This window comes from Myotis yumanensis, unplaced genomic scaffold (genome assembly GCF_028538775.1).
Source record: "Myotis yumanensis isolate MYYU_CA2020_CCGP unplaced genomic scaffold, mMyoYum1.0.hap1 SCAF_16, whole genome shotgun sequence".
Taxonomy (NCBI): Eukaryota; Metazoa; Chordata; class Mammalia; order Chiroptera; family Vespertilionidae; genus Myotis; species Myotis yumanensis.
In genome coordinates this window covers 52,382,536-52,405,738 of record NW_027223767.1, presented here as the reverse complement: position 1 = coordinate 52,405,738, position 23,203 = coordinate 52,382,536, and the positions used below count along the sequence as shown (strand labels likewise).

At 61.1% G+C, this 23,203-nt stretch overlaps 1 protein-coding gene across 4 annotated transcripts in view; it reads right to left on the bottom strand.

Annotated features, from left to right (window-relative positions):
• The window catches only part of RNF213 (ring finger protein 213), a 76,464-nt gene that overhangs the window by 18,925 nt on the left and 34,336 nt on the right, over positions 1-23,203 (bottom strand). For 3 of the 4 annotated variants that reach the window (XM_070394834.1, XM_070394835.1, XM_070394831.1), the window contains 18 exons: positions 18,993-22,625; positions 17,513-17,649; positions 17,012-17,107; positions 15,856-15,974; positions 14,568-14,675; positions 14,089-14,213; positions 13,655-13,808; positions 13,424-13,562; positions 10,458-10,649; positions 9,729-9,874; positions 7,605-7,765; positions 6,189-6,392; positions 5,758-5,939; positions 5,107-5,227; positions 3,396-3,496; positions 3,108-3,290; positions 1,811-1,980; positions 1,104-1,203 (listed from right to left, as the gene is read on the bottom strand). In XM_070394834.1, coding sequence (XP_070250935.1) covers positions 1,104-1,203; positions 1,811-1,980; positions 3,108-3,290; positions 3,396-3,496; positions 5,107-5,227; positions 5,758-5,939; positions 6,189-6,392; positions 7,605-7,765; positions 9,729-9,874; positions 10,458-10,649; positions 13,424-13,562; positions 13,655-13,808; positions 14,089-14,213; positions 14,568-14,675; positions 15,856-15,974; positions 17,012-17,107; positions 17,513-17,649; positions 18,993-22,625 — 6,071 coding nt within the window. The remainder of the gene's footprint in view (positions 1-1,103; positions 1,204-1,810; positions 1,981-3,107; positions 3,291-3,395; positions 3,497-5,106; positions 5,228-5,757; positions 5,940-6,188; positions 6,393-7,604; positions 7,766-9,728; positions 9,875-10,457; positions 10,650-13,423; positions 13,563-13,654; positions 13,809-14,088; positions 14,214-14,567; positions 14,676-15,855; positions 15,975-17,011; positions 17,108-17,512; positions 17,650-18,992; positions 22,626-23,203) is intronic. The other variant, XM_070394832.1, reaches the window with a different exon arrangement.

Genomic DNA, 23,203 nt, shown 5'->3' with positions numbered 1-23,203 from the left:
CACCGCAGGCCCCCAATTCAAAGAGGGACAGCGAGGGGGTCCCGGTCACCTTCCTACTTCTCTCTCTCTCTCTCTCTCTCTCTCTCTCTCTCTCTCTCTTTCTGTCTCCCACACACATAGTGCAAACAGCCCGGCCGGCGTGGCTCAGGGGTTGAGCCTCCTCCTGTGAACCTGGGGGTCACAGTTCCATTCCCAGTCAGGGCACATGCCGGGTTCCAGGCTCCATCCCCGGTGGGGGGGGGGGGTGTGTGTGCAGGAGGCAGCTGGTCCATGATTCTCTCTCATTGATGTTTTCCTCTCTCCCGCCCTCTCCTTTCCTCTCTGAAATTAATCAATCAATATATATGTATATACATGTAGGTGTGTGTGTATATATATGTATATACATGTAGATGTGTGTATATATATACACATACACACACGTATATGAAATTAATGAAAAATAAAACCGAGCACTCTGGCACCCTACAGGCCTCTGTCCATTGATAGAGTCCCAGGCGTGTAGGAGCTGAAATAAAGCTAGAGAGACAGCGGGGGGGCGGGGGGGGGGGGTCCCAGTTGTCTCCCTAAACATCACACCCCTGTGGCCGGGATCAGACGCAGGCCCCTGACTCAGGAGACCCCCTGGGTCCTGTTGCCCGGCCTCCCTCCCCATCCCACCTTTCTGGTCCCCAGCAAGGCCTTGTGGCCGTGCTGACCGCCTCTGCCATGCGTCGTGCGTGAGAACGGACAATACACGCCTGACACAGACAGAAGGGCAGGCTCTGTCAGCGCAGGAGCCTCTCCAACAGGGACTGGTCCTCGGGGACACTGGGCACAGGGAGAGAGCCTCGGTGGGAGGAGAGGGGAGGAGGAGGGGAGGAGGAGGGGGAAGAGGAGGAGGAGGAGGAGGGGAGGAGGAGGGGAGGAGGAGGGGGAAGAGGGGGAGGAGGAGAGGGGAGGAGAGGGGAGGAGGAGGGGGAAGAGGGGGAGGAGGAGGAGGGGAGGAGGAGGGGAGGAGGGGGAGGAGGAGGAGGGGAGGAGGGGATGGAGGGGAGGGGAGGGGAGAAGATGGGGAGGAGGGGGGGGGGGGAGACGCGAGGGCTGCTGGCCGCTGGGCTGACCTGTACTTCAGGAGCAGCTTCAGGACCACCGAGCGGATGACCGGCGTCTTGTCCACGACGTCGTCAAACGGGGACAGGGACTTGGTGTGTTCACGGTGCGCTGAGCCAGAGAGACGGGCGGGAGGAGGAATGTGAGGCGCGCAGGTGGGGACGCCCCGCAAAGGGCTGTACAGCCTCACTCGGTCTGGCCCTGCGCCGGCACTAGGGGCGAGTTAATTCAATGTTTGACCAAACACAGCAGGTTCCTGTTTAAGTGGGTAATTTTTAAATATGTTTTCATTGATTTCAGAGTGGGAGAGAGAGAAACATCAGTGATGCGGGAGAATCATGGATCAGCGGCCGGGACTGGAACCATGACCTGGCTCACAGGCGGGGCTAATGGATAGCCGTGTGTGGCCCACGAATGATGCTATAAATATCCAAACGGGCCCTGGCCGTTGGGCTCAGTGCTTCAGCGCTGGCCTGTGGACTGACGGGTCCCAGGTTCAATTCCCAGTCAGGGCACAGGCCCGGGTTGCGGGCTCCATCCCCAGTAGGGGGCGTGCAGGAGGCAGTTGATCAATGATTGTCTCTCATCATTGATGTTTCTCTCCCCCTTCCTCTCTGAAATCAATAAAAAATATTTTTTAAAAATGAACGAAAATAAAATAAATATACAATGGCCCTCGGCAGAGCCCCCTGCCCCCCGTGGACAGGAAGCTGCATACTCTGGTGTGCGTCTCGGAACAGCGTCTTCTCCACGAAGAGCAGGGCCAGCAGCGCCTGGACCACGTCCTTGCTCGGCGGGCAGTTGTCCTTGAAGCACAGGGTGGACACCAGGTCCACAAAGAAGCTGGTGCACAGGCGGCGGAAGCGGGCGTGCTGCTCAATGGCGCCCCTTGGGGACGGGAGACCTCGGTCAGAGGCTGGAGGACGGCCAGGTTCCCTCCTCGCACCTCGTGAGGGATGCGGGCGGCATGTTGTGTATTAACGGAGATGCGAGTATCCCCGCACGCCGACTGGAGCCGGCCCGGAAAGGTGCTCTCGGCTCTTCCCGGGGACAGAGCGTCCGGACCAGCCGGCTACACACCTAACATCCTACTGCAGTGATGGCGAACCTTTTGAGCTCGGCGTGTCAGCATTTTGAAAAACCCTAACTTAACTCTGGTGCCGTGTCACATATAGAAATTTTTTGATCTTTGCAACCATATTAAAACAAAGATTTATATCTTTGATATTTATTTTATATATTTAAATGCCATTTAACAAAGAAAAATGAACCAAAAAAATGAGTTCGCGTGTCACCTCTGACACGCGTGTCATAGGTTCGCCATCACTGTCCTACTGTGTCCCAGAGGCCCGGGCGTGCACCCCCGGGTGGAGGGCAGGACGCCAATCCCTCCCTCTAAGCCCTCCCTCGGGGCGAGTGGGTGAGGCCCCACCAACCCCCGGACTTCAGTAGCCTGCCCGCAGCCACCTGGCCCGCTCCCCTCAGGCCGGGCGCCGGGCGGGATGAACCCCCGCATCGCGGCCTCTCTGGGCGCTGCCTGCGACCTGACTTCCTGGGTTTCCTCCTGACGTCACTGACCCCCTCTTCATCATGTGTGTTGGGGAGACGGTGATTCTGAGACACCAGGCACTAGAAGGGCTCATCTCCCCAGCAGCCCCCACCCCGTGCCTGAGGCGAGTGGACTGCCGGTTCGGGTGCAGTATTAGCAACAGAGGAGGAAAGGCTTTCTTGAGAGAAAAGGGTGTTTTCTTGTTGTTGTTCATTCTCACCCGAGAATGTTTTCCATTGATTTTTAGGGAGCGTGGGAGAGAGAGGGAGAGACAGAAAGAAACATTCATGGGAGAGAAACACGTTGATGGGTTGCCTCCTGCATGTGCCCTGACCAGGGCCCGGGCCAGGGAAGAGCCTGCCACTGAGGTACATGCCCTTGACCAGAATCCAACCGGGACCCTGTGGTCTGCAGGCCGACACTCTATCCACTGAGCACACTGGCCAGGACCGGGCAAGTGTTTTACCTCGTCTCCTGGGAAACCGTGGGGGAGAAGCCGTCGGGCAGCTCGGTCAGGCACAGGGGGCAGGCCATCTGCCCAGCGGTGAGCCACTGCCGGACGCAGTCCAGGCAGAACACGTGGTCGCAGGGCAGGCAGACGGGGCTGCGCGGGTCGCCCAGGCAGACGTGGCACGGCTGGATTCCGAACCTGGGACCCAGGGCGGCGGTGAGCGCTGGCTCGGAGGTGCCGGCGGGGGGACGCTAGGAGCCCAGAGGGTCGGACCCCCTCCCTCGGGGCCGCCGGGGAGCTTACCGGCTGAACGTCCTGCTGGCCCGGTCCTTACACTCACAGAGCGTGGCCATCACCGCCGAGAACGGGCGGAGGGTCTTGATGTCCGAGTTCCCCTGCAGACACTGGAGGGAAAGGCAGGGGCCGGGAGGAGGGTCAGCAGCGAGGAGGGCGGGTCAGCCAGGCCAGGCGCCGACGCCCACCCTGCCGGCCGGCAGACACCTGTGCGGAGGCCCCGTGTGTGTGTGTGTGTGTGTGTGTGTGTGCGCGCATCGCTATCCCGAATGCTCTTGGTGATGGTGCTGCTTTTGGGGGAGGGACACATGCTTTTTAATTCTCACCCCAGGCTTTTTCCATTGATTTTTCAGACAGAGTGGAGGGGCGGGAGGAGGGGGGAGGGAGAGAGAAACATTGATGGGAGGGAGACACATGGATTGGCTGCCTCTCACACAGGCCCTGATCAGGGCCGAGGATTGAACCCCTGAGGTACGTGCCCTTGACTAGAATCGAACTCCAGACCCTTTGGTCCATGGGCCATGCTCCAACCATTGGGAAAAACTGGCCAGAGCATGCATCTACCTATCTATCTATCATCTATCTATCTATCTATTAATCATCTATCTATTAATCATCTATCTATTAATCATCTATCTATCTATAATATCAGAGAGGAGGGAGAGAAAGAAACATCCATGATGAGAGAGAATCACTAATCAGCTGCTTCCTGCACACCCCACAGTGGGGATGGAGCCCACAACTCGGGCCTGTGCCCTGACCAGGAATCGAACTGTGACCTTCTGGTTCATAGGTGGACGCTCAGCTGCTGAGCCGCGCCGGCCGGGCTCCTCTTCTTGTTTTTAAGGTCTAACCCAGCGTGGGCAAACTACGGCCCGCGGGCCGGATCCGGCCCGTTTGAAATGAATAAAACTAAAAAAAAAAAAAAAAAAAAAAAGACCGTACCCTTTTATGTAATGATGTTTACTTTGAATTTACATTAGTTCACACAAACGCTCCATCCATGCTTTTGTCCCGGCCTCCGGTCCAGTTTAAGAACCCATTGTGGCCCTCGAGTCAAAAAGGTTTGCCCGCCCTGGGCTAACCCCTGCTCCCACCACGAGAGATTTCGAACTTTAAGTGACAATGTAAGGACCGCTGTGCATCTGCCGCCCGGCCCGAGGTGGATGGGAGGTCGCTTTAGAGACACCACGTCACGGGTCCAGCTGCAGTGCCCGCGCCCTCCCCTCCCCCGGAGGGCGGGACCCCGCGGGCAGAAAGGCCTGTGACCTTCGGGCGGAAACGTTGTGTCCCTCCGCTGCCACCTCTGCGCCTGCCCCTCCTGCGTGCACGCCCTCCTCCCTCCTTGGGGAGCTGCCCGGCTCCATGACGGCTGCCCCCGTCCCTGTTCTCTCCTCTTGGCTTCTAGAATGTTCCTGATTTTTGGCAAGTGGGGGGGGCGGGTGTGCGGCCCTGGGGTCCTGGGCGGAGCCCCGCCTCCCCCTTCTCGGCGCGGTGGCTTCCATGCCGGGATCCTCTCGGACCGCACAGAGGACAGGGCCCAGGACCCAGCAGTGACCACGCCGAGCCCGCTGGCCTGTGTGGGGAGGTGGCTGCCCTTTGCACTTTAGACAACCTTGCGGCGCTGACAGGTGCACAGCGCCCTGCAGACAAGCGGAGGCCACGCCGCGGTCACTCCCGCTGGACATGGGACCCTGCCCGCCCGCGGCCGAGCGCTCACCTTGTCCAGAGCGAAGACGCAGTCGGTCACCAGCGCGCGCAGCTCGGGCGAGTGGTCCTCCGCCTCCAGGAGCACGTGCTCCACGAAGAGCGCCACCGAGAAGATGCGCGTCCACGGGCCCCTGTCAGGAGGGGGCGCTCAGCGCTGCCCAAGGAGCCCGACGCCAGGAGGGGCACTGGGTGGGGACGGCCACGGACCGGGTGCGGGCGGAGGGAGACCGGGGGAGGGTGGAGGAGAGGGGGACGAGGGCAGGAGGGAGGGAGACCAGGGGCGGGGGCGGGGGGGAGGGGGACGGACAGGCGGAGGCAGGCCAGAGTGCACCCCGTGCTGTGGGCCGACTCCACCGTGTTGGTCTCCCCCTGGGCCCCGTGGGGACGTAGGTCGCGTGGCACATGCTGGGCCGGCCTGTGCCTGGTGAGTCCTGCTGCGCCCACGCCCGTAAGCCCAGCACAGGACTGTGCCCCCACCCTGTCGTCCTGCATGGGGTCCTTTCCGGGTGCCCGCGGCCACAGCGGTCCTGTTGCCTCCCTTCCCCGTGCCCCTGCGCGCCCTCCTCCCTGGGGTCTCCCGCGCAGCGTGCAGCCCGGCGGGTGGAGGAAGGGGGTCCCCACACGCCGGGTCCCTGCTCCTCCTTCCACCGAACCCGCTCACCTGACCTCGCGGATGAGGCCGCCGGCCCTGCCCGCCGGGCCCTGCACGTAGCCCTCCGAGCAGAGCAGCTCCAGGGGCACCGCCAGGCTCTTCACCGCCCGCAGCCACGCCTGGGGGCTGGGCTTCAGGAGGTCCCTGGTCAGCAGCTCGGTGCAGGCCACGGCGGCCCAGGCGTCCAGGGTCTGCGGGGCGAGCGGGGCCTCAGCCGCTGTCCAGCCCCTTTGCGGCTCTAGGTCCCCCGCTCTGAGGCCCGGAGCCCCCTCCTCGCTGTCCCGGACGCCGCAGGCATGTGCTGGGTGTGTCTTCACATCTGAGTGGCCGAATGCACGCGTCCCGCCCCGCCCCGCCCAGCAGGAGCCTGGCTGCAGCTTTTGGAGGCCCGCCCTCACTCCCCCTCAGGCCGAGCGCTCTCTGCCCCCTTAGGGCCCTACCATCTCAGGCCCGGCCAGGTCCTGGCTCCGGGCGGCTGCGGCCAGGCTGTCTAGAACTGGGGGGTGGATGGTCAGGATCCTGGAGAAGTTCTGGAGCCGGACCCTGAAGTGCTGGTAGGCGTGGTGCACCCACGGGAGGGAGGGCTCCTCGGGGCTGCCGGCCCTCAGCTGCTGGACGCAGGACCACAGGGCCGCCTGCAGGAGCTGGGGAGACAGGCCTTCAGGTGTGTCTCTGCATCACACACAGTTACACACACACAGTCACACACACAGTTACACACAGGACACACATACAGTTACACACACACGGTTACACACACACAGTTACACACACACAGTTACACACACACAGTTACACACAGGACACACACACACAGTTACACACAGGACACACACACAGTTACACACAGTTACACACAGGACACGCACACAGTTACACACAGGACACACACACAGTTACACAGTTACACACAGTCGGACACACACAGTTACACACAGGACACACACACAGTTACACAGTTACACACAGTCGGACACACACAGTTACACACAGGACACACATACAGTTACACACACACGGTTACACACACACAGTTACACACAGGTCACATACACAGTTACACACACAGTTACACACAGGACACACACAGTTACACACAGGACCCACACACAGTTACACACAGGACATACACACAGTTACACACAGTTACACACAGGACACGCACACAGTTACACACAGGACACACACACAGTTGCACACACACAGTTGCACACACACAGTTACACACAGGACACACACACAGTTGCACACACACAGTTGCACAAAGGACACACACACAGTTACACACACACAGTTATACACACACAGTTACACACAGGACACACACATACAGTTAACACAGAGACACACATGGACACACTTTATTTTATTTAAATATATTTTTATTGATTTCAGAGAGGAAAGGAGAGAGAAACATCAATGATGAGAGAGAATCATTGATCGGCTGCCTCCTGCACGCCCCACACTGGAGATCAAGCCTGCGACCTGGGCCTGTGCCCTGACCGGGAATCGAACCCTGACCTCCTGGTTCATGGGTCGACGCTCAACCACTGACCAACACTGACCAGGCATAACTTCCATTTTTAAAAGTAAGAGGATTTTCTATTGATTCCTAAGAATACTTTATTAATTAATCATATTGCTCATATGTGTTCCTCAAATACATCCCTTTCCTTTCCGATGCACTGAGGTTTAAAAGAAGTTCCATCTTCCCACGGACACTTCTGTTGTTATTATTGCCCCGTAATGGCTGTTACATGTTTACTTACCTTCTTTGAGAGACACTAAGCATTGAGAAGCAGCAGTTCCAGGGGCTGAGGGGCTGGTTGGCTGTGTGGCCCAGCGCCCGCACTCACCTCCAGTTCTGGCCGCGTGGACACCCGCATGCTCAGGAGCAGGAAGTCCCTCAGGTAGGACCGCAGCAGCTCCTGCCGCTCCTCCGCACGCAGCAGGGCGAGGAAGCGGCCCAGCGGGGTCTGCCGGAAGATGTCCTCCAGCTTCGCCTCCGGTCCCGGTCCTGCGGGGGGCCCACCGAGCAGCGGGGTGAGGGGAGGCGGGGTGAGGGCCAGGCCACGCTCCCCTTCCCTCTGCTTGGGGCACGGCCTCTGGGGTGGGCCCACCAATCCATGACAATCTCTTAATTTTTTAACAAATATATTTTTACTGATTTCAGAGAGGAAGGGAGAGGGGGAGAGAGAGAGAAACACCAATGATGAGAGAGAATCATGGACCAGCTGCCTCCTGCACGCCCCCCACTGGGGACAGAGCCCACAACCTGGGCCTGCGCCCTGACCTCCTGGGTCATAGGTGGATGCTCAGCCACTGAGCCACGCCGGCTGGGCTCTCTCACCATTGATGTTTCTCTCTCCCTCCCTCTCTCTTCCGCTCTCTGAAATCAATAAAATACATTTAAAAAACTTCAATCACAAACGGCCTCACGAGCCCCAAAGGGAGGAGACGACCTGAAAGCCCAAGCAGGTGCCTGTGAAGCCGGGACTCGCAGGGACCCAGGGACGGGGCTCGCCTGCTGCTCAACCACAAAGGCCTCCCCCGGGCCCAGGAGGCCTGCTCCCGGGCACAGCAGTGGGAGGGGCGTGTCCCCAAAACAGAGACCTTCTCCTTCCTGCTTCCAGTTTGCTCAGCAAGGGTGGCAGGTGCTTACTCAGAAAGTAACCGCATCTGTAAGTGTCTCAGCTTGTATTTTGTTTGTTTTGTTTTTGTTAATCCTCATCTGAGGATATTTTTAGAGCGAGGGGAAGGGATGGAGGGAGAGGTAGAGAGACAGAGAAACATCGATGTGAGAGAGTCACATCCATTGGTTGCCTCCCACAGGCCCAACAGGGGCCAGGGACCAGCCTGCAGCCGAGGTACATGCCCTTGACCAGGAATTGAACCCGAGACCCTTCATTCCATGGACTATGCTCTAACCACTGAGCAACCAGCCAGGGCTCGATCTGTATTTCTTATTTGCTTATTTATTTGTTTATTCTTAATCCTCACCTGAAGATATTTTTCCGTTGATTTTAGGGAGGGTGGAAGAGAGAGAGAAAGACAGAGAGAAACATCGATGTGAGAGAAGCACATCAATTGGTTGCCTCCTGCAGGAGCCCCGACCAGGGCCTGGGCTAGGGAGGAGCCTGCAACTCAGGTACATGCCCTTGATCGGAATTGAACCTGGGACCCTTTGGTCTGCAGGCCGACACTCTACCCACTGAGCCAAACCATCTAGGGCTTGATCTGTATTTCTTAAAGGCAGTACTTTTAGTCAACTTTGAGAAGATTATTTTAGCCTGGCTGGTGTGACTGGTGGTTGAGCATAGACCTATGAACCAGGAGGCCACGGTTCGATTCCCAGACAGGGCACATGCCCGGGTTGTGGGCTCGATCCCCAGCGTGGGGCGTGCAGGGGGCAGCTTTCCATGATTCTCCTCATGGATGTTTCTATCTCTCTCTCCCTCTCCCTTCCTCTCTGAAATCAATAAAAACTTATATTTAAAAAGGAAAAGGAAAGAGAAGATCAGGTCATTAAGAGGAGAATCCTGCCCTGACTGGTTTGGCTCAGTAGATAGAGCGTCGGCCTGCAGACTGAAAGGTCCCAGGTTCGATTCTGGTCAAGGGCATGTACCTTGGTTGCGGGCACATCCCCAGTGGGGGGGGTGTAGGAGGCAGCTGATCGATGTTTCTTTCTCATCGATGTTTCTAACTCTCTATTCCTCTCCCTTCCTCTCTGTAAAAAATCAGTAAAATATATTAAAAAAAAAAAGAGAGAGAGAATCCTGGTTTTCCTGGAACGCTGACGGCCGACCACTCAGCATGTGACAGCACAGGCTGGCGCCGGGGGCTCAGGAGGGACCCGAACAGCCGGCCCGACGCAGGCCGTGTGCTCTCGTGGCCGCCGACACCTCCCGAGCCCCGGCCCTTGCTGGGAAGTCATGTGAGGACGGAGCGGGCTCGCCCGCTGCCCCGCCAGCCCCGGGCACCTGCGGGCTCCGAGATGTACTGCGCCTGCACCCACAGCTCCTCCACGTAGTCGCGGATCCGCCAGCTGAACGGGATGGCGCAACAGCCCTCCCCCGGGCCGTGCGCGTGGCTCTGCACCAGGATGTGGGCCATGTCGCTGTTGGACCTGCAGTCAGTATGTGAGACGGCGCTGAGACGTCGACAGGAGCCACCCCGCAGCCGGCCTCTCTGCCCCGGGGGCTCAGGCTCCGGACACCCGCAAACACAGACCAGGGCAGAGAGGGGTCATGCGGGCCTGCGGGGACCTCGTGTGCCCCCTGCGGCCGGGCAGCGACTGGGAGAGGGTCCGTCTGGGGACCAACGGTGTCTGTCCCCTCCGTGTCTGCCCGAGGTCCTGAATCCCACTGCTCTGCTCTTTGTTAACCGTTCACCCAGATCCAAGCCCCTAAAGTGCAAGCGGGAAGCTTTGGGGAGTCCCCGAGCCTGAGCCGTGCAGGCGTGGGCCTGGGCGGGGCTGAGCCGCCCCACGCGCAAGGGGCACGGGGCACCCTCTGTGCAGACGCGCTGGCGACACCTGCCGTGACCAGTGGTGAAGGAGGCAGAGGTCTGAGTCACAGCTCCCGGAGCCTGTCGGCTGCGAGGAGCCCCCACCTGTGGCTCTGAAGTCAGCGCCTGTGCGACCCACGCGGGACAGACACTCGGCCGCCACGCGCGGGCTCTCCCCCCACGGAAAGAAAGCCGCCGCTCACCTGGCGTCGTTGGTCACGAGAGGGATGTTCAGCAGGTTAATGTCACTGAAAATGAACATCCACAGCTCTCGGACCCAGGCCGGGGCGTCCGGCTTGGCCAGCAGCTCCAGGTTGCTGTCCCTGTCGATGACGGCCACCATGCTGGCCAGCAGAGGGGTCACCGCGCCCTGGACCCGCTTCCAGAGGGTGTGCCTGCAGCGGGCAGAGGGCGGCATCCGGGTCAGGGGACCGAGGCGGGAAGCGCCGGGCCACAGGGGGAGTTTGTCCCGTGGCTGCGTCCCTTGGATCTGAGTCTTGCTGTACATGCTGGATTGTTTGTATAAAACAAGGTGAAGAGCTAACGTTCTCCGGAGAATTTCCCATACACTGAGATCCTGTTTCCTGGCAACTGTCAAAAGTTTGGCTCAAATGCACAAAAATACTTTACAGGTTTGAATGCTTTTTATGTTAACACAGGGGCGGGGCCACATGAACACGCGTGAGAAGTCATGTGAGGACGGAGGAGGGGCCACGTGAAGATTGAAGGGATGCAGCCAGGAGCCAAGGAGCCCCGGGAGCCCCCAGAAGCTGAAGAGGCAGGAGGGACTCTCCCTGGAGGCCTCCCAGGGAGCCCAGCCTCCGACACCCCGATTTCAGATTCTGGCCCCACAACGGGGAGAGCCCCTGTTCCTGCTGGGTTAGGCCGGTCTTAGTCATCGGAGCAGCAGCCCCAGGAAACGGGCCCCTCCTTGCTCCTCCTTGTGGGGCTTTGAGCGGGTTCCGGGAACAACTGCGCCCTGTGCCCCACAGGGGGACCCCCAGACCTCTCACTGCGGGGCTCACAGGGAGCCCCATCCCTGTGTCTGTGCCTCGGCCCTGCCTCCCGCTCCCCGGGGGCTCCTGGGCAGTGAGTGCCGTGGGCACAGCAGGTGACTGCTGGGTGGGAAGCGCAGCCACGTGGCGCAGGGACTCCCGTCGCCTGGCGGAGCCCCAGCTGCAGGATGGTGCAGGCCTCCCCGGCCCCGCCCTCCCCTCCCGGGCCTCCCCCCAATGAGTCCAGCCTGGGCCTCCGCTTCCTGGGGCGCCTGGGTTGACAAGCCGACAGCTGGGTGGTCGTGCCCATATTCCAGATGCCAAGACTGAGGCTCAGTGAGGGGCAGCCAAGGTCCCTCCCCCAGCCCAGCTCCAGGGGGCTCCCCTAGCGGCGCCTGGTTGCCATGGTGTCGGAGGAGGAAGAGGAGGAGGAGGAGGAGGAGGAGGAGGAGGAGGAGGAGGAGGAGATGATTCCTGAGAAGCAATCCCAAAACACACCCCCGTGGGCCCTCCTCCTCACTCCCTCTCCAGGTCACCGCCTCCTTTGGGGCAGGTGGGCGGGCCTCTTCCTGGCCAGGGGCCGGGAGCAAAGCAGGTCGAGGAGGCAGAGGGTCCGGGTAGGGGCTCGGGGACCCCAGCCTCACCCCGCAGGTTTCCTGGGCCTGGGCTCCACGCCCCCCCAGTTCCCGACCAGCGGGCTCTGTCCTGCCTCCCGCCTTCGCACATGCAGTTCCCTCCACCGGGAACGCCCTTCCTCCTCCTTTAGGGCCCAGCTCGGCTCTAAGTCCCCTGGGAACCTCCCGAGTCCCTCGGGGCGCCCCCTGCGCCCCCCGAGGTCACAGCGTTTTCTGGGTGATGCTCTCACGGGGCAGGAGGTCTTGGGGTGCGAGCTCTGACTTGGTGCCCCAGCCCCCAGCACAGACAGGTGCTCAGTGAACCCGGAAGGAAGGGGGAGGAAGGGAGGGGAGGGATCTGGACCCCGAGCACCTGGCACCGGGCTGGGCTCGGAGCAAAGCCCACTCCCTCCGCCGCCTCCATCTGAGCCTGGGCCCCGGCACCTCCCGCCTCCGATTCGGACCGGCTCAGGGGCCGCCTCCACACCCGCAGGCCTGTGTCCGCTGCCCATTAGGACGCGAGGGCATGACCCCGGGAGGCAGAGGGACCTGACTTCCCAAGGAGCTGGGGGCTGGGGGAGGCCTCCGTCTCGGAAACCCAGATCCCGGACCCGGGGGCTCGCCGGCCTGAGGGCTGGCCGTGAGCGGGTCCCCACCGACTCTGCAAACAGGGAAGCTGAGGGGGGGCGGAGGGTGCTCGCCCAGGGCGCCCGGGAGGGGCCAGGGTCCCCTTACCCCTGTGGCTCTGGGTCGGGAGAGATGGGGGTGGGCTGGTCCTGCGGTGGGAGGAGGCCCGGGGAGGGAGGGGGGCCTTGGGGAGCGTCCAGGGCTGACATGTACTAACGGTACAGAAGGGCTGCAGTATTTCCAGAACCACGTGCTCGTGCCCGTGCGGCTGGGCCCATGAACGCATCTTTCACAGCACGAAGTCGGTCTATACCAGTGGTCGGCAAACCGCAGCTCGAGAGCCACATGCGGCTCTTTGGCTCCTTGAGTGTGGCTCTTCCACAAAATACCGACTTCTGCGCATGGGCCACGAAGTTTCAATTGTACTGTACATGCACGCCCGCACGTGCTATTTTGTGGAAGAGCCACACTCAAGGGACCAAAGAGCCGCATGTGGCTCGGGAGCCGCAGTTTGCCGACCACTATATACACAAACTGTCCTTGGGAAAATCATGACTTCGGCCTTTAATGCTCTGTTTCCTCTTTTCACCTTGAAGGGATATTTCAGGGGACGTATCTCTTGTCTAAAGGAAACATTTCTATGAACTCAGGGACTCCATCAACTTCTCTTTTTCTTTTGTGAAATTAAATTTAAAATGGCATCCGAGACGTGACTGCTACGGTTTTATAAAGTACCCCTGGCCCTCGGCTCCTCGCCCAGGCAAGTGAGAGGCGCAGCTCTGACCTGCCCGCCACCTGCCTGCCTGTCACTCGCTTGCCTGCCACCCATGGGCGTGTGACCTGCCGGCCTGTGACCCGCCAGCCCGTGACCCACTGGTAACCTGCCGGCCTGTCGCCGCCGCCCGCTCGCAGCCCTGGGGCTTTGGTCAGTACCTGAAGGTGCCGGCCTCCTGCAGGGCGTCGGGGTTGGAGGCCTCCTGTACCACCCAGTCCCTCCTGCCGAACACGCAGCTCTCCTCCTGCCGCCGCAGCAGGTCGTGGAGGCGCACCTGGGCCGCCCGCGCGAAGGAGGCTGCAAGGCGGCAGAGGGACACCATTGGCCTCCCGCCGGGCCCCGCGGGCCCGCAGCCCCGGGAGGGCCTGCTCGGTGTGGGAGGGGCTCACCTTTGCACGCGTCGCCCGCGTCCTCACCCAGGAGGCCGAGCAGGATCTCCACGCGCCGCACGTTGCGCTGGCCGTGCCCGCCCGGGTCCCGCAGCAGGGCCACGGCGCTCTGGATGCAGCTGCGCAGGAGGCTGCCGCAGTCCAGCGCCGGCCTCTGTGCGGACACAACGGAGCCGCTGTCAGCCACGGCGCCGGCGAGGCCAGCTGGTCCCGGGCCCAGGGGGCGCCTCTGGGCTACGGTCCCCGGCCCCGGCCCTGCCCGGCTCCCCTCCGAAACCCTGCGAGGGGTCGCGTGTGCTCAGGCCTCGGCGGGAGACAAGGAAGAGCCCCGTGGGACCCTGTCCGGGGTGTCGTCGCAGGCACAGGGGGAGGGAAGAGCGCCGGGCCGACCTGCCGCAGCTCCAGGAGGCCCAGGGAGCGAGAGCTGCACTCACGTGGCCTCTCGGGGCCTCGGGACGGTCCGTCTCCATGCCCCCCGCGGCCGCGGTCCCGGGTTCGTCCGTGTCCACTTCCATCGCCTCCTCCTGCTCGCTCCTCGCCTCGCGTCCCACCTCAGCTGCTGCGGAAGCAACCCCGTCAGGCCACTGGCTGCCCAGCCCCGGCGCCATGCCCGCGAGCTGCGTCCCCGGCTCCCGGCGGCAGCAAGTCCCCGAGGGGAGGCCCAGGCACGCAGCTCAGCCTTGGGGCCACCCCGGGGTTCTCCAGTGGGAGGCCTCTCTTGGGTCCCACGCGCTGAGGCCGATGCCGGGACACAAAGTGCCACCGACCACGGGCGCTCACCGCTGCGCCCTCCGCACCCACGGACCCACCGTCTCTCGGGGGAACTGCCTGCCACGGGGCCTCCCACGGCTCGCCTGCCCCAGCGCTCCGGACACGGCCAGCTGCCATGCGCCCAGGGCATCCCGGGACGTACACTGGGGGTCAAACAGCTGGCTGATGGTCACGTCCTGCAGCTGTGTCACGTCGGCGACCATGGTTGTGGATCTCCGCAGGTCGTCGATGTGCACGGACCGCCACAGCCCTGCAGAGGCAAAGCCACCCATCTCTGCGAGCTCTGAGCCGGAAGCAGGGACAGGCCCCATCCTGCAGCCGACACAGCCTTGAGGGAGCCACTCGTGTCCTGGAGTCTAAACCCCTGAACCCATCCCGGCCAGCGTGGCTCAGTCGTTGAGCGTCGACCCATGAACCTGGAGGTCATGGTTTGAGGCCCGGTGAGGGCACAGGCCTGGGTGGCGGGCTCTAGTGTGGGGCCTGCAGGAGGCAGCTGATCCATGATTCTCTCTCATCACTGATGTTTATATTTCTCTCTCCCTCTCCCTCCCTCTCTGATATCAATAAAAACATATTTTTAAAATTAAATAAATAAAAATAAAATAAAATTCCTCCCGACCCAGCTCGCATCTTCAGCTCCTCGACCAGACATCTGTGCCAGCCGGAGATACCGCGTGGGAAGGCGGCCTGCGCGGTGCAGTCTGCGCGGCGAGCACGGCTGGGCCTCTCCGCTGCCTGTGGGATTAAAGGTCTGTGCCCGGTTCTAGAATGCCCACTTTCTCAGCTAGAAAATGCTTGGGGAGTGAGGGAGGGAGCGAGAGAGGTGATTTAAGATAGCACCGCCCCCCCTCAAAAAAAGCAGGTATAAAGTATCAGTGTGTCCCTCACCGGTGCGTGGGGAATGCCTTCTCTGTGTTTCCCATATAAACACGCTGAGGCCCTGGCCTGTTGTTCAGTGGTTAGAGCATTGGCCGAGGACCGTGGGGTTCGATTCCTGGTCAAGGGCACAGTCTGATCCCCGGCCCCGGGGTCCAGGCCGGGGTGGGAGGCACTAATTGATGTGTCTCTCTCACTGGATGTTTTTCTCTCTCTCCCTCTCTCCCTTCTACTCTCTCTAGAAGTTAATTGGAAAAACATATCCTTGGGTGAGGATCAACCAAAAATATAAAAATAAAAAACTAAACGGTGAGGAGCCCAGGACACCGATGCAGGGTTTATCTGCAAGTTAATAAAGGAAGTGCTATGTGCTGAGCAGCGAGTCCGTAGGTGGGTGCTCTTAGCAGGAATCAGCGGCAACAAATCCAATCGCATCTGAAATGAATACTGTTGAGACCAACACTAACGTTCTAGTTCAGACCTGCGCCCCAGAGGCCCCGCGAGAAAGAACTCCGTGGGCCTCACGTCACCGCAGTCACCGACACGGGTCCTACCTCCGTGGAACCCCACGTAGGATGCGTCACTTTCCATCCGGGACAGTTTCGTGATGAAATAGACAAAGATGCAGGCCTTATTTCCTTGTATCTTGTTGATTTCATTGATGGCAGAATACCTATTTTTTAAAACAAACAAAAAACCAAAAAAATTAAAAAACAAACAAATGCCACAAATCGACGTGAAAACAGAGCCAGTGCACAAAACTGAAGCTGGCGGTGGCGGGAGGGCCCAGGAGCTGCAGGTTCGAGCTCAGGGTCTCCCTTCTTTCAGGTTTTTGTTTTTTTTTTAATATTTGTATTGGTTTCAGAGAGGAAGGGAGAGGGAGAGGGAGAGAAACATCCATGATGAGAGGGAATCATGGATCGGCTGCCTCCTGCACACCCCACACTGGGGATCGAGCCTACAACCCAGGCCTGTGCCCTGACTGGGGATCGAACCCTGACCTCCGGGTTCATCGGTCGGTGCTCAGCCCCTGAGCCGCGCCGGCCGGGTGGCCTTCTTTCAGTTTTAAATAAATGTGGGCCCTTGTGGTTATCCCTCTTCTGTGAGAGTGTAGCCCGTTCTCTCTAAGAGGCATATATTTCGCTCCCATCCCTGTGTCCCTCGGATTGAAGAGGCATTTCTTACAGATCAGAAACCTTCCCCTGGGCTCCGCGACGGCTTCCCTAACCCCTGAGGGCAAGGCCAGCGGGACTTTGCATTCCCAGAAGCAAGGTCCCAGGGACAGAGAGAGCCATGACACAAGGGACAGGGAACACGGTTCTGAAAGCCTCGCGTGTCCCCGACAAACACTATTAACCAATCCAAGAAATGCAGATGAAATCACTTACGTCCTGGTCCTGCCCTTGACCTTGCAATCAGTCAAATCGTATCGTTTAAAACTAATCATGACCAAACCAGGCCTGCAGAGCTGCCTCCAGACTCTCTCACATCCTACTGAGGGGCTAGCACTGCCCCTCCCTGCTCGCCTCCACGCTGGTGCTGCTCTCAGCCTGGCCTCTCTCGCTTCTCCTTCTTCCGCCTCTCTAGCCCGCATGGGGGAGATGGGAAGGGAGAGCCGGTTTTCTCTTCATTTCTATGTGTACTAGGGCCCTGTACTGTCTTCAGGGAAGAAATCCTTGAGGCGCCAAGAAAAAAAGCACCGCAGCGTACTTAGCCGAGGCGATGAGCTGCGCGCTGCGGGCGCCGTCCTCGAAGTCCGTCTGGATGATGAGGATCTTCCGTGCGGCCGTGCTCGCCAAGCAGTTTCTGAAAACAAGAGGAATTACACACGTCACTTCTCCATCCCGAGGGGGTGAGAAAGCCCCCCCCCCCCCCCCCCCCCCGCGATGGGAACTGTAAGGGCTACTGTGAAACTATTCAGGTGGGATTCTCTTCCACAAGTGAGTGGGAGCCCAGGGGAAAGAATGAAGCCCAGGAAACGCTGCCTGAGGAGACCGAGGACCAGGGTTCAGAGCAGGACGCCCGCCCAGAAGACAGCAGCGGGGACAGGGGCCCGGGAGGGATCAACAAGTGTCCTTTCCCGAGTCCCGGGTCCTCACGGTCGTTACCCAACACTGGTGACAGCACCGTGGTCACTCCAGCCACACAAACGACATAGGACGTGGCCAGGGCAGAGGACGGAGCCCGGAGGAGGGAAGGCGGGGGCCTCACCGAACTTCTTTGAGGAACGAGTGCTCGGTGTCAAACTGCTGCAGCGACAGGATGGTGGGGTTCAGGGCCCTGCCGTTCACTTCCGACCCCAGCATCTCTCCGTCGTGGCTGGTGAGCAGTCTGGAGAAAGTGGTGACCTGCAGGGTCAGGGAACAGGCTATTTGCACGTCTCCGGGGGTCAGATCCCGGAAACGCGGGGATGGTCAGCCAGTGCCCGCTACGGGCCAGACAGACAGAACCCACACGCAGGGTTTTTAAAACGAGGCTGTGCTGAGCGGAACAGAGCCCAGGACCAGAGGCAGTGGAGGGAAGACACCCTGCCCCGAAGACCGAGTCTCCTCCCCAGACTCGGGCGTCTCTCCTGCTTTGGTCCCTCCTGGAAAGTCTAACTGTCCCTTAGGGCTCAACACAAGTGGCGTTTCCTCCCTGGCGCCCTTGCTTCCCACTGTCAGATGGCGTTCGCCGCCGCCACCGGGTCACACCGCGCAGTGCAAGCAGGCACTCCTGATGGGCGTGCTCACCGGGCAGCTGCGAACCCCCGCCCCAGGCTGGCCTTCCCACGGAGCTTCCGATTCCGACATCCAACGGCATGATAGTCACATCCTCCGGGGTTGACAGGGGCACCAAGTGGAATTTACCACCACCCCCCATCCCTCCCCCCAAAACTCGCTGCTCGTTCCAGGATCCTCTGTTGTGATGGCTGGACCTCCGGCCACCCAAGGAACAGCTCGGGACTCATCCCCAGACTCTTCCATCTCCGAGGCCCTGATCCGGCCCAGCGTTCACTCTGCCAGTGATTCCTCACTCCTCCTCTCCACCCGCCTCATTTCCTTGGAAGGCTCGCAGCAGCCTCCACGCTGCTGTGCCTGTTCCATGAGTCTCATCACCCCTCCCTGCATCTCAGCACCTCTCCACCTCTCCCTCCACAGGGAAGACCGAGCTCTCAGGAGCCTCTCCGGTCGCCCACCCCGCCTCGCGGCACTCCCGGCTTTGCGCACGAGGCTCCGTCATGGCCCCTCCTGGCCTCCTGCACGGGCTCTGCTGTCTCTCACCCTGACACCTCCGACTGATACCTTCCCAACCGCACTTCCCAGTCCCTGTGGGGCCCGCTCTCAAAGATCCTCCCTGGCCCGGCCGGCCGGATGCTCAGGGGTTGAGCGCTGACCTAGGAACCAGGAGGTCACGGTTCCATTCCCGGTCAGGGCACGGGCCCAGGTTGTGGGCTCGATCCCCAGTGTGGGGCGTGCAGGAGGCAGCCGATCAATGATTGTCTCTCATCATTGATGTTTCTATCTCCCTCTCCCTCTCCCTTCCTCTCTGAAATCAATAAACATTTTCTTTTTAAAAGTCTCAACCTATCCCTTTCTGATTCCTAGACCCGGACTGGAATCTACTGGAGAAGAACCTGCCTTTTTGACTCCAGGGACCAAGGACTCTAAGGTGGAAGGTGGTGAGGGTGACAGCGCGGGGAGATGCTCACCTCCGTGAAGACGGGGCGGTGCTCCGGGCCCGGCCCGTGGAGGTGAGCCTGCAGGAAGTCGGCGAACGAGTCGTGCTGCTGCCTGGAATAGTATTCTCGCGACAGGGCCTGTGCGGCACACTGGCCTAGCGCGGACGCGCTGAGTCGGACGATGGCGTCGGGCGTGGCGCAGTCCAGCAGCACCAGCCTGGCATCCTCCAGGACCTCCTGGTAACACTCGTGGCTCAGGGCCCCGGGCCCGAGCCGCTCGATGACCTGGAGCACCACCGAGGCACAGGTGTCCGCGTGGTAGCCGACGAAGACGTCCGAGGGGCTGTAGCGGGCCTGGCCCTGCGCCACCTTGACGGCGACGAACTGGTCCACCCAGGCCTTGAGCTCCCGCACGAGGCCCCGCTGCCACTTCTCCAGGACCGTGTTGAGGTCCAGGTAGTGCTTCTCCAGCCGGTTGATGAGGGGGATAGGGAATTGCTGGCAGACGACCTCCTTCTCCTCAATGACGATGAGGCGGAAGTCGGGGTGCACCCGGCACTTGACCCGGTGGGTCCCCAGGCCCAGGTCCACGTACTTCTGGCCCCCGAGGTAGACGTAGTACTGGTTGAGGGCGTCGTAGAGGCTCTCGTAGAGGTTCTGCAGGTTGAGCAGCACCACCATCTTGCCCGTCTCCATGCAGATCTTCACGCGGTTGATGTTCCTGCAGATCTGCGCGTACTCCTGGTCCCGCGGGAAGCTGGACCCGAAGATGATCTCGGGCTGCTGGTCCTCGGCGAAGAGCGTCCGCTGCAGGATCTGCAGGGCCACGTAGTTCCTGGTCAGCACCAGCAGGTAGCGGGACTCGGGGTCTCCCGGCCCCGCGCTCGGTGCCCCCCCCAGGTCGCTGTATAGGTTCTGCCGGATCAGCTGCAGGGTGCTGGCCTCCTCGGGGAGCTTCGCCTCGGGTAAGTGGGTGGCGAAGATGTCCAGGGCCTGGATCTCATCTTTGCCACTGAAGTTCCGGAGAACGGCCTGCGCGATGTCACGCGGGGAGAGCCTCCTGTTGGAGGCCTGGGCGGCGGCGAAGACCATTTTGATGAGGCTGTAGTAGTCTCGGAGCCCGAAGAACTCCTTGTCCTGCTTCGCGCACACCGCCTCGTAGGCTCTGGCCAAGGGCCGGAAGTACGCTTGGATTCTCTCTTGCACGAGGGGCTCGGACGCGCAGATCCCCCGGGCGCTCTCGATGAGCTCCCTCTGGCTGGGGCTGCCGCGGGACACGAAAATGCCCCGGTTCATCTTGGCGGGGTCCAGGGCCCAGTTGGAGATGCCGATGAAGCCCACCTTCTTGTGGGGGGCGGGGTCGTCTTCGATGCACCCGTCTTCCAGCAGCGGGTGCAGGGCCTTGAGGGGCATCTGGGGCGAGTCCTCGGCCAGGCCCACCTCGTCCAGCACCACCACGGAGACGTACTGCTCCAGGTCCCGGCCCTGCTGCAGGCGAGCGCAGTGCTTGAAGGTGCCCACGATGCCCTGCGGGGTGGAGTGCGGGCTGCACTGGAACGACACCAGGTAGACCTGCTTCAGGCTCCGGAAGAGCTCCGAGGGGGCGGCCGGGCCTTGCATGGCATCTGCCACGATGGTCTTGGCGAGAGATTTGGAGCTGCCGGGCTTGCCCACCAGGAAGAGCGGGATCTTCAGCTCGATGCAGATGGCCATCATGAAGACGTTCTCCTTCAAGGCCAGGTTCTTGGCGACGGTTTTCCTCAGAGACACGCCCTCTAGGAAGAGGTCCTGCGTCCGCGTGATGGCGTCCAGCACAGCCTTGCTGCTGTCGTAGGGCGGCGGGAGGAGCGCACAGATGGCTCTGCGGTAGGCGTCCTGCTTCTCCAGGGAGGCGTGGTAGCACACCCCGGCGGCGAGCACCAGCGCCCAGAGCACCGGGCCTCTCTCGTCGGAGTCAGCGTCAGAATCGGTGTCGGAGTCATCGGGGCTGTCGCCGCCGGGCCCGCCGTGGGAGGCAGGCAGCTTGGACAGGAGCATCGCGCTGTGGTCGTAGAACCAGCGGAAGACCCGCACGCAGCGCTCCACGTCCCGCAGGCTGACGAAGCTGCACTCGTTCTCCCGTCTCCGCATGAAGCACTGGGAGGCGTAGAGCACGTCGGAGATGACTCGCGTGTCGTCGGGGCCGATGGGGGTGTCGCCCACCAGCCTCCGCACGATCTGCTGGATGTACTTCCTCTCCGTGGCGTTGTTGAGCTGCCCAAAGTCCCACACCAGGGGCACCAGGCTGGGCGGCAGTGCGTGCACGCGGTACACCAGCTGCCGCAGTGGGATGGAGCCCAGCCTGTCCGCCGTGTCCTCCGCGCGCACCCGGTAGCCCAGCCCGGCCGCCTCCAGGCGGGCGATCATCTCCGGGGAGTGCTTCCGGTAGGGGTTGCAGGCCGCGATGACGTGCAGGCCCGAGTCCTCGGCCAGCGGCTGGCCGCCCACCGTGCGGTCGCACAGCACCTCCTTGATGCAGCTGATGGCGCCCGTGGTGTTGGCCTCGTCGAAGAACAGGACTGTGTCCAGCCCGTGTTCGCTGCTGTTGAGCTGGGCGAGGGCCTCCGCCGCCAGGACTTTGCCGTAGATCATGTCCGCGCTCGTGCCGCCGTGGACCTTGACCAGCTGCAGGGTCTCGGCGTCGGCGCCCCCGCGCCGCAGCTCGCTGAGGAAGCGGATGAGCCGGGTCTTCCCGCAGCCCGTCTCCCCCATGACGATGACGGGGATCCCGCAGCGGAAGCGCATCTCCACGGCCAGGATCTTCAGCATGTTGTCCGTTGTGAGCTCGTAAGTTTCGTCGGGGTCCACGGGCCACTGGACGCCCAGCGCCAGGCAGAGCCGCTCCAGTTTCTCGTGCCGGGGCAGCGCGTCAAAGTCCACGTTGAAGGGCACACCCTGCAGCAGGAGCCCCTGGTACAGCTCCTTCGTCAGCACGTCCCTCTTGATCACCCTCTTGTTGGCGGGGTCCACGGCGTCGAAGGTGCCCTTCTCAGTGGGCTCCAGGTGGAAGCCGATGAAGGTCATGGAGATGCGGTCCCCGTTGAAGAACAGGTATGGGTGGGGCTCCGACTCCCACCGCCGGCGCAGAGAGAACGGGGCGATGTCCTCCTCGGTGACCCCGTCCATGGCGACCGCGTGCGCCCCGGGGCTCTGGTCCGACATGCGCAGCGTCGGGGTGGCGAAGTCTCTCGCCATGCAGATCATGAAGGTCACCACGAAGTTCTTGAAGCCCTGCAGCGTGTCCCCGACCGCCACGGGGTCGCAGAAGATGGAGGCCTCGCAGTCCCTGAGCTGGCAGTTCAGGAAGCGGGCGAAGTTGCGCAGCTCCGCCCAGGACGGGTCGAGCACCCCGCAGTACAAGAGCAGGTGCTGCAGGCACTCCTGGGGGGTGCCCTCCACCCGGCCCTTTTGGTACTGGAACGTGTCCAGGTTCTGATTCTGATGGAACCGATTCAGATACTGGAAAGGTCTTTGGAAGGTTTCGCTACAGAACTCGGCGGGGTCCATGCCCGGCTCCCTGCAGTGCTGCTCGGGGCTCAGCTCCATTTCCATCACTTCTTTGGGGGGCCGGCAGGTGACCTTGGGGAAGACGTCCAGCAGACTAAACTGGGGGGCGCGTGTCCTCTGGGAAGGAGAAGGTGAAGAAAAGGGTTACGAACTAGATTTCCCAAACATGCTTTTGCCTGGTAGGCGTGGCTCAGGGTTTGAGCGCTGACCAATGAACCAGGAGGTCCCAGTTCGATTCCTGGTCAGGGCACAGGCCCGGGTTGTGGGCTTCATCCCCAGGGTGCGGCACGCAGGAGGCAGCTGATCCATGATTCTCATCATTGATGTTTCTCTCTCTCTCTTTTCCTCTCTGAAATCCATTAAAACATATATTTTTAAAAAACACAAAGAAAAAATCACCATGCTTTTGGTGTGTGAGGCTTCTGCGTGGTCTGTAGCAGACAGGAAGCGATGTCTGCAGACGCCCCGGCACAAGTGGCTGCCCTGCACCCCCAGGCTCTGTGGGAGCTGCCGTCCCTCCCGGAGGCGCTTTCACCCAAGCTCCCGAGATCAAAGCTCTCCGTTACGCGCGAGTGTGTGAGCATTGAACTCCCTTTTGCTAAGAAACTGATGTGACGGCCCTGGCCACTGTGGCTCAGTGGGTTGAATGTCATCCCGTGCACCGAAAGGTCGCAGGTTCGATTCCCGCTCAGGGC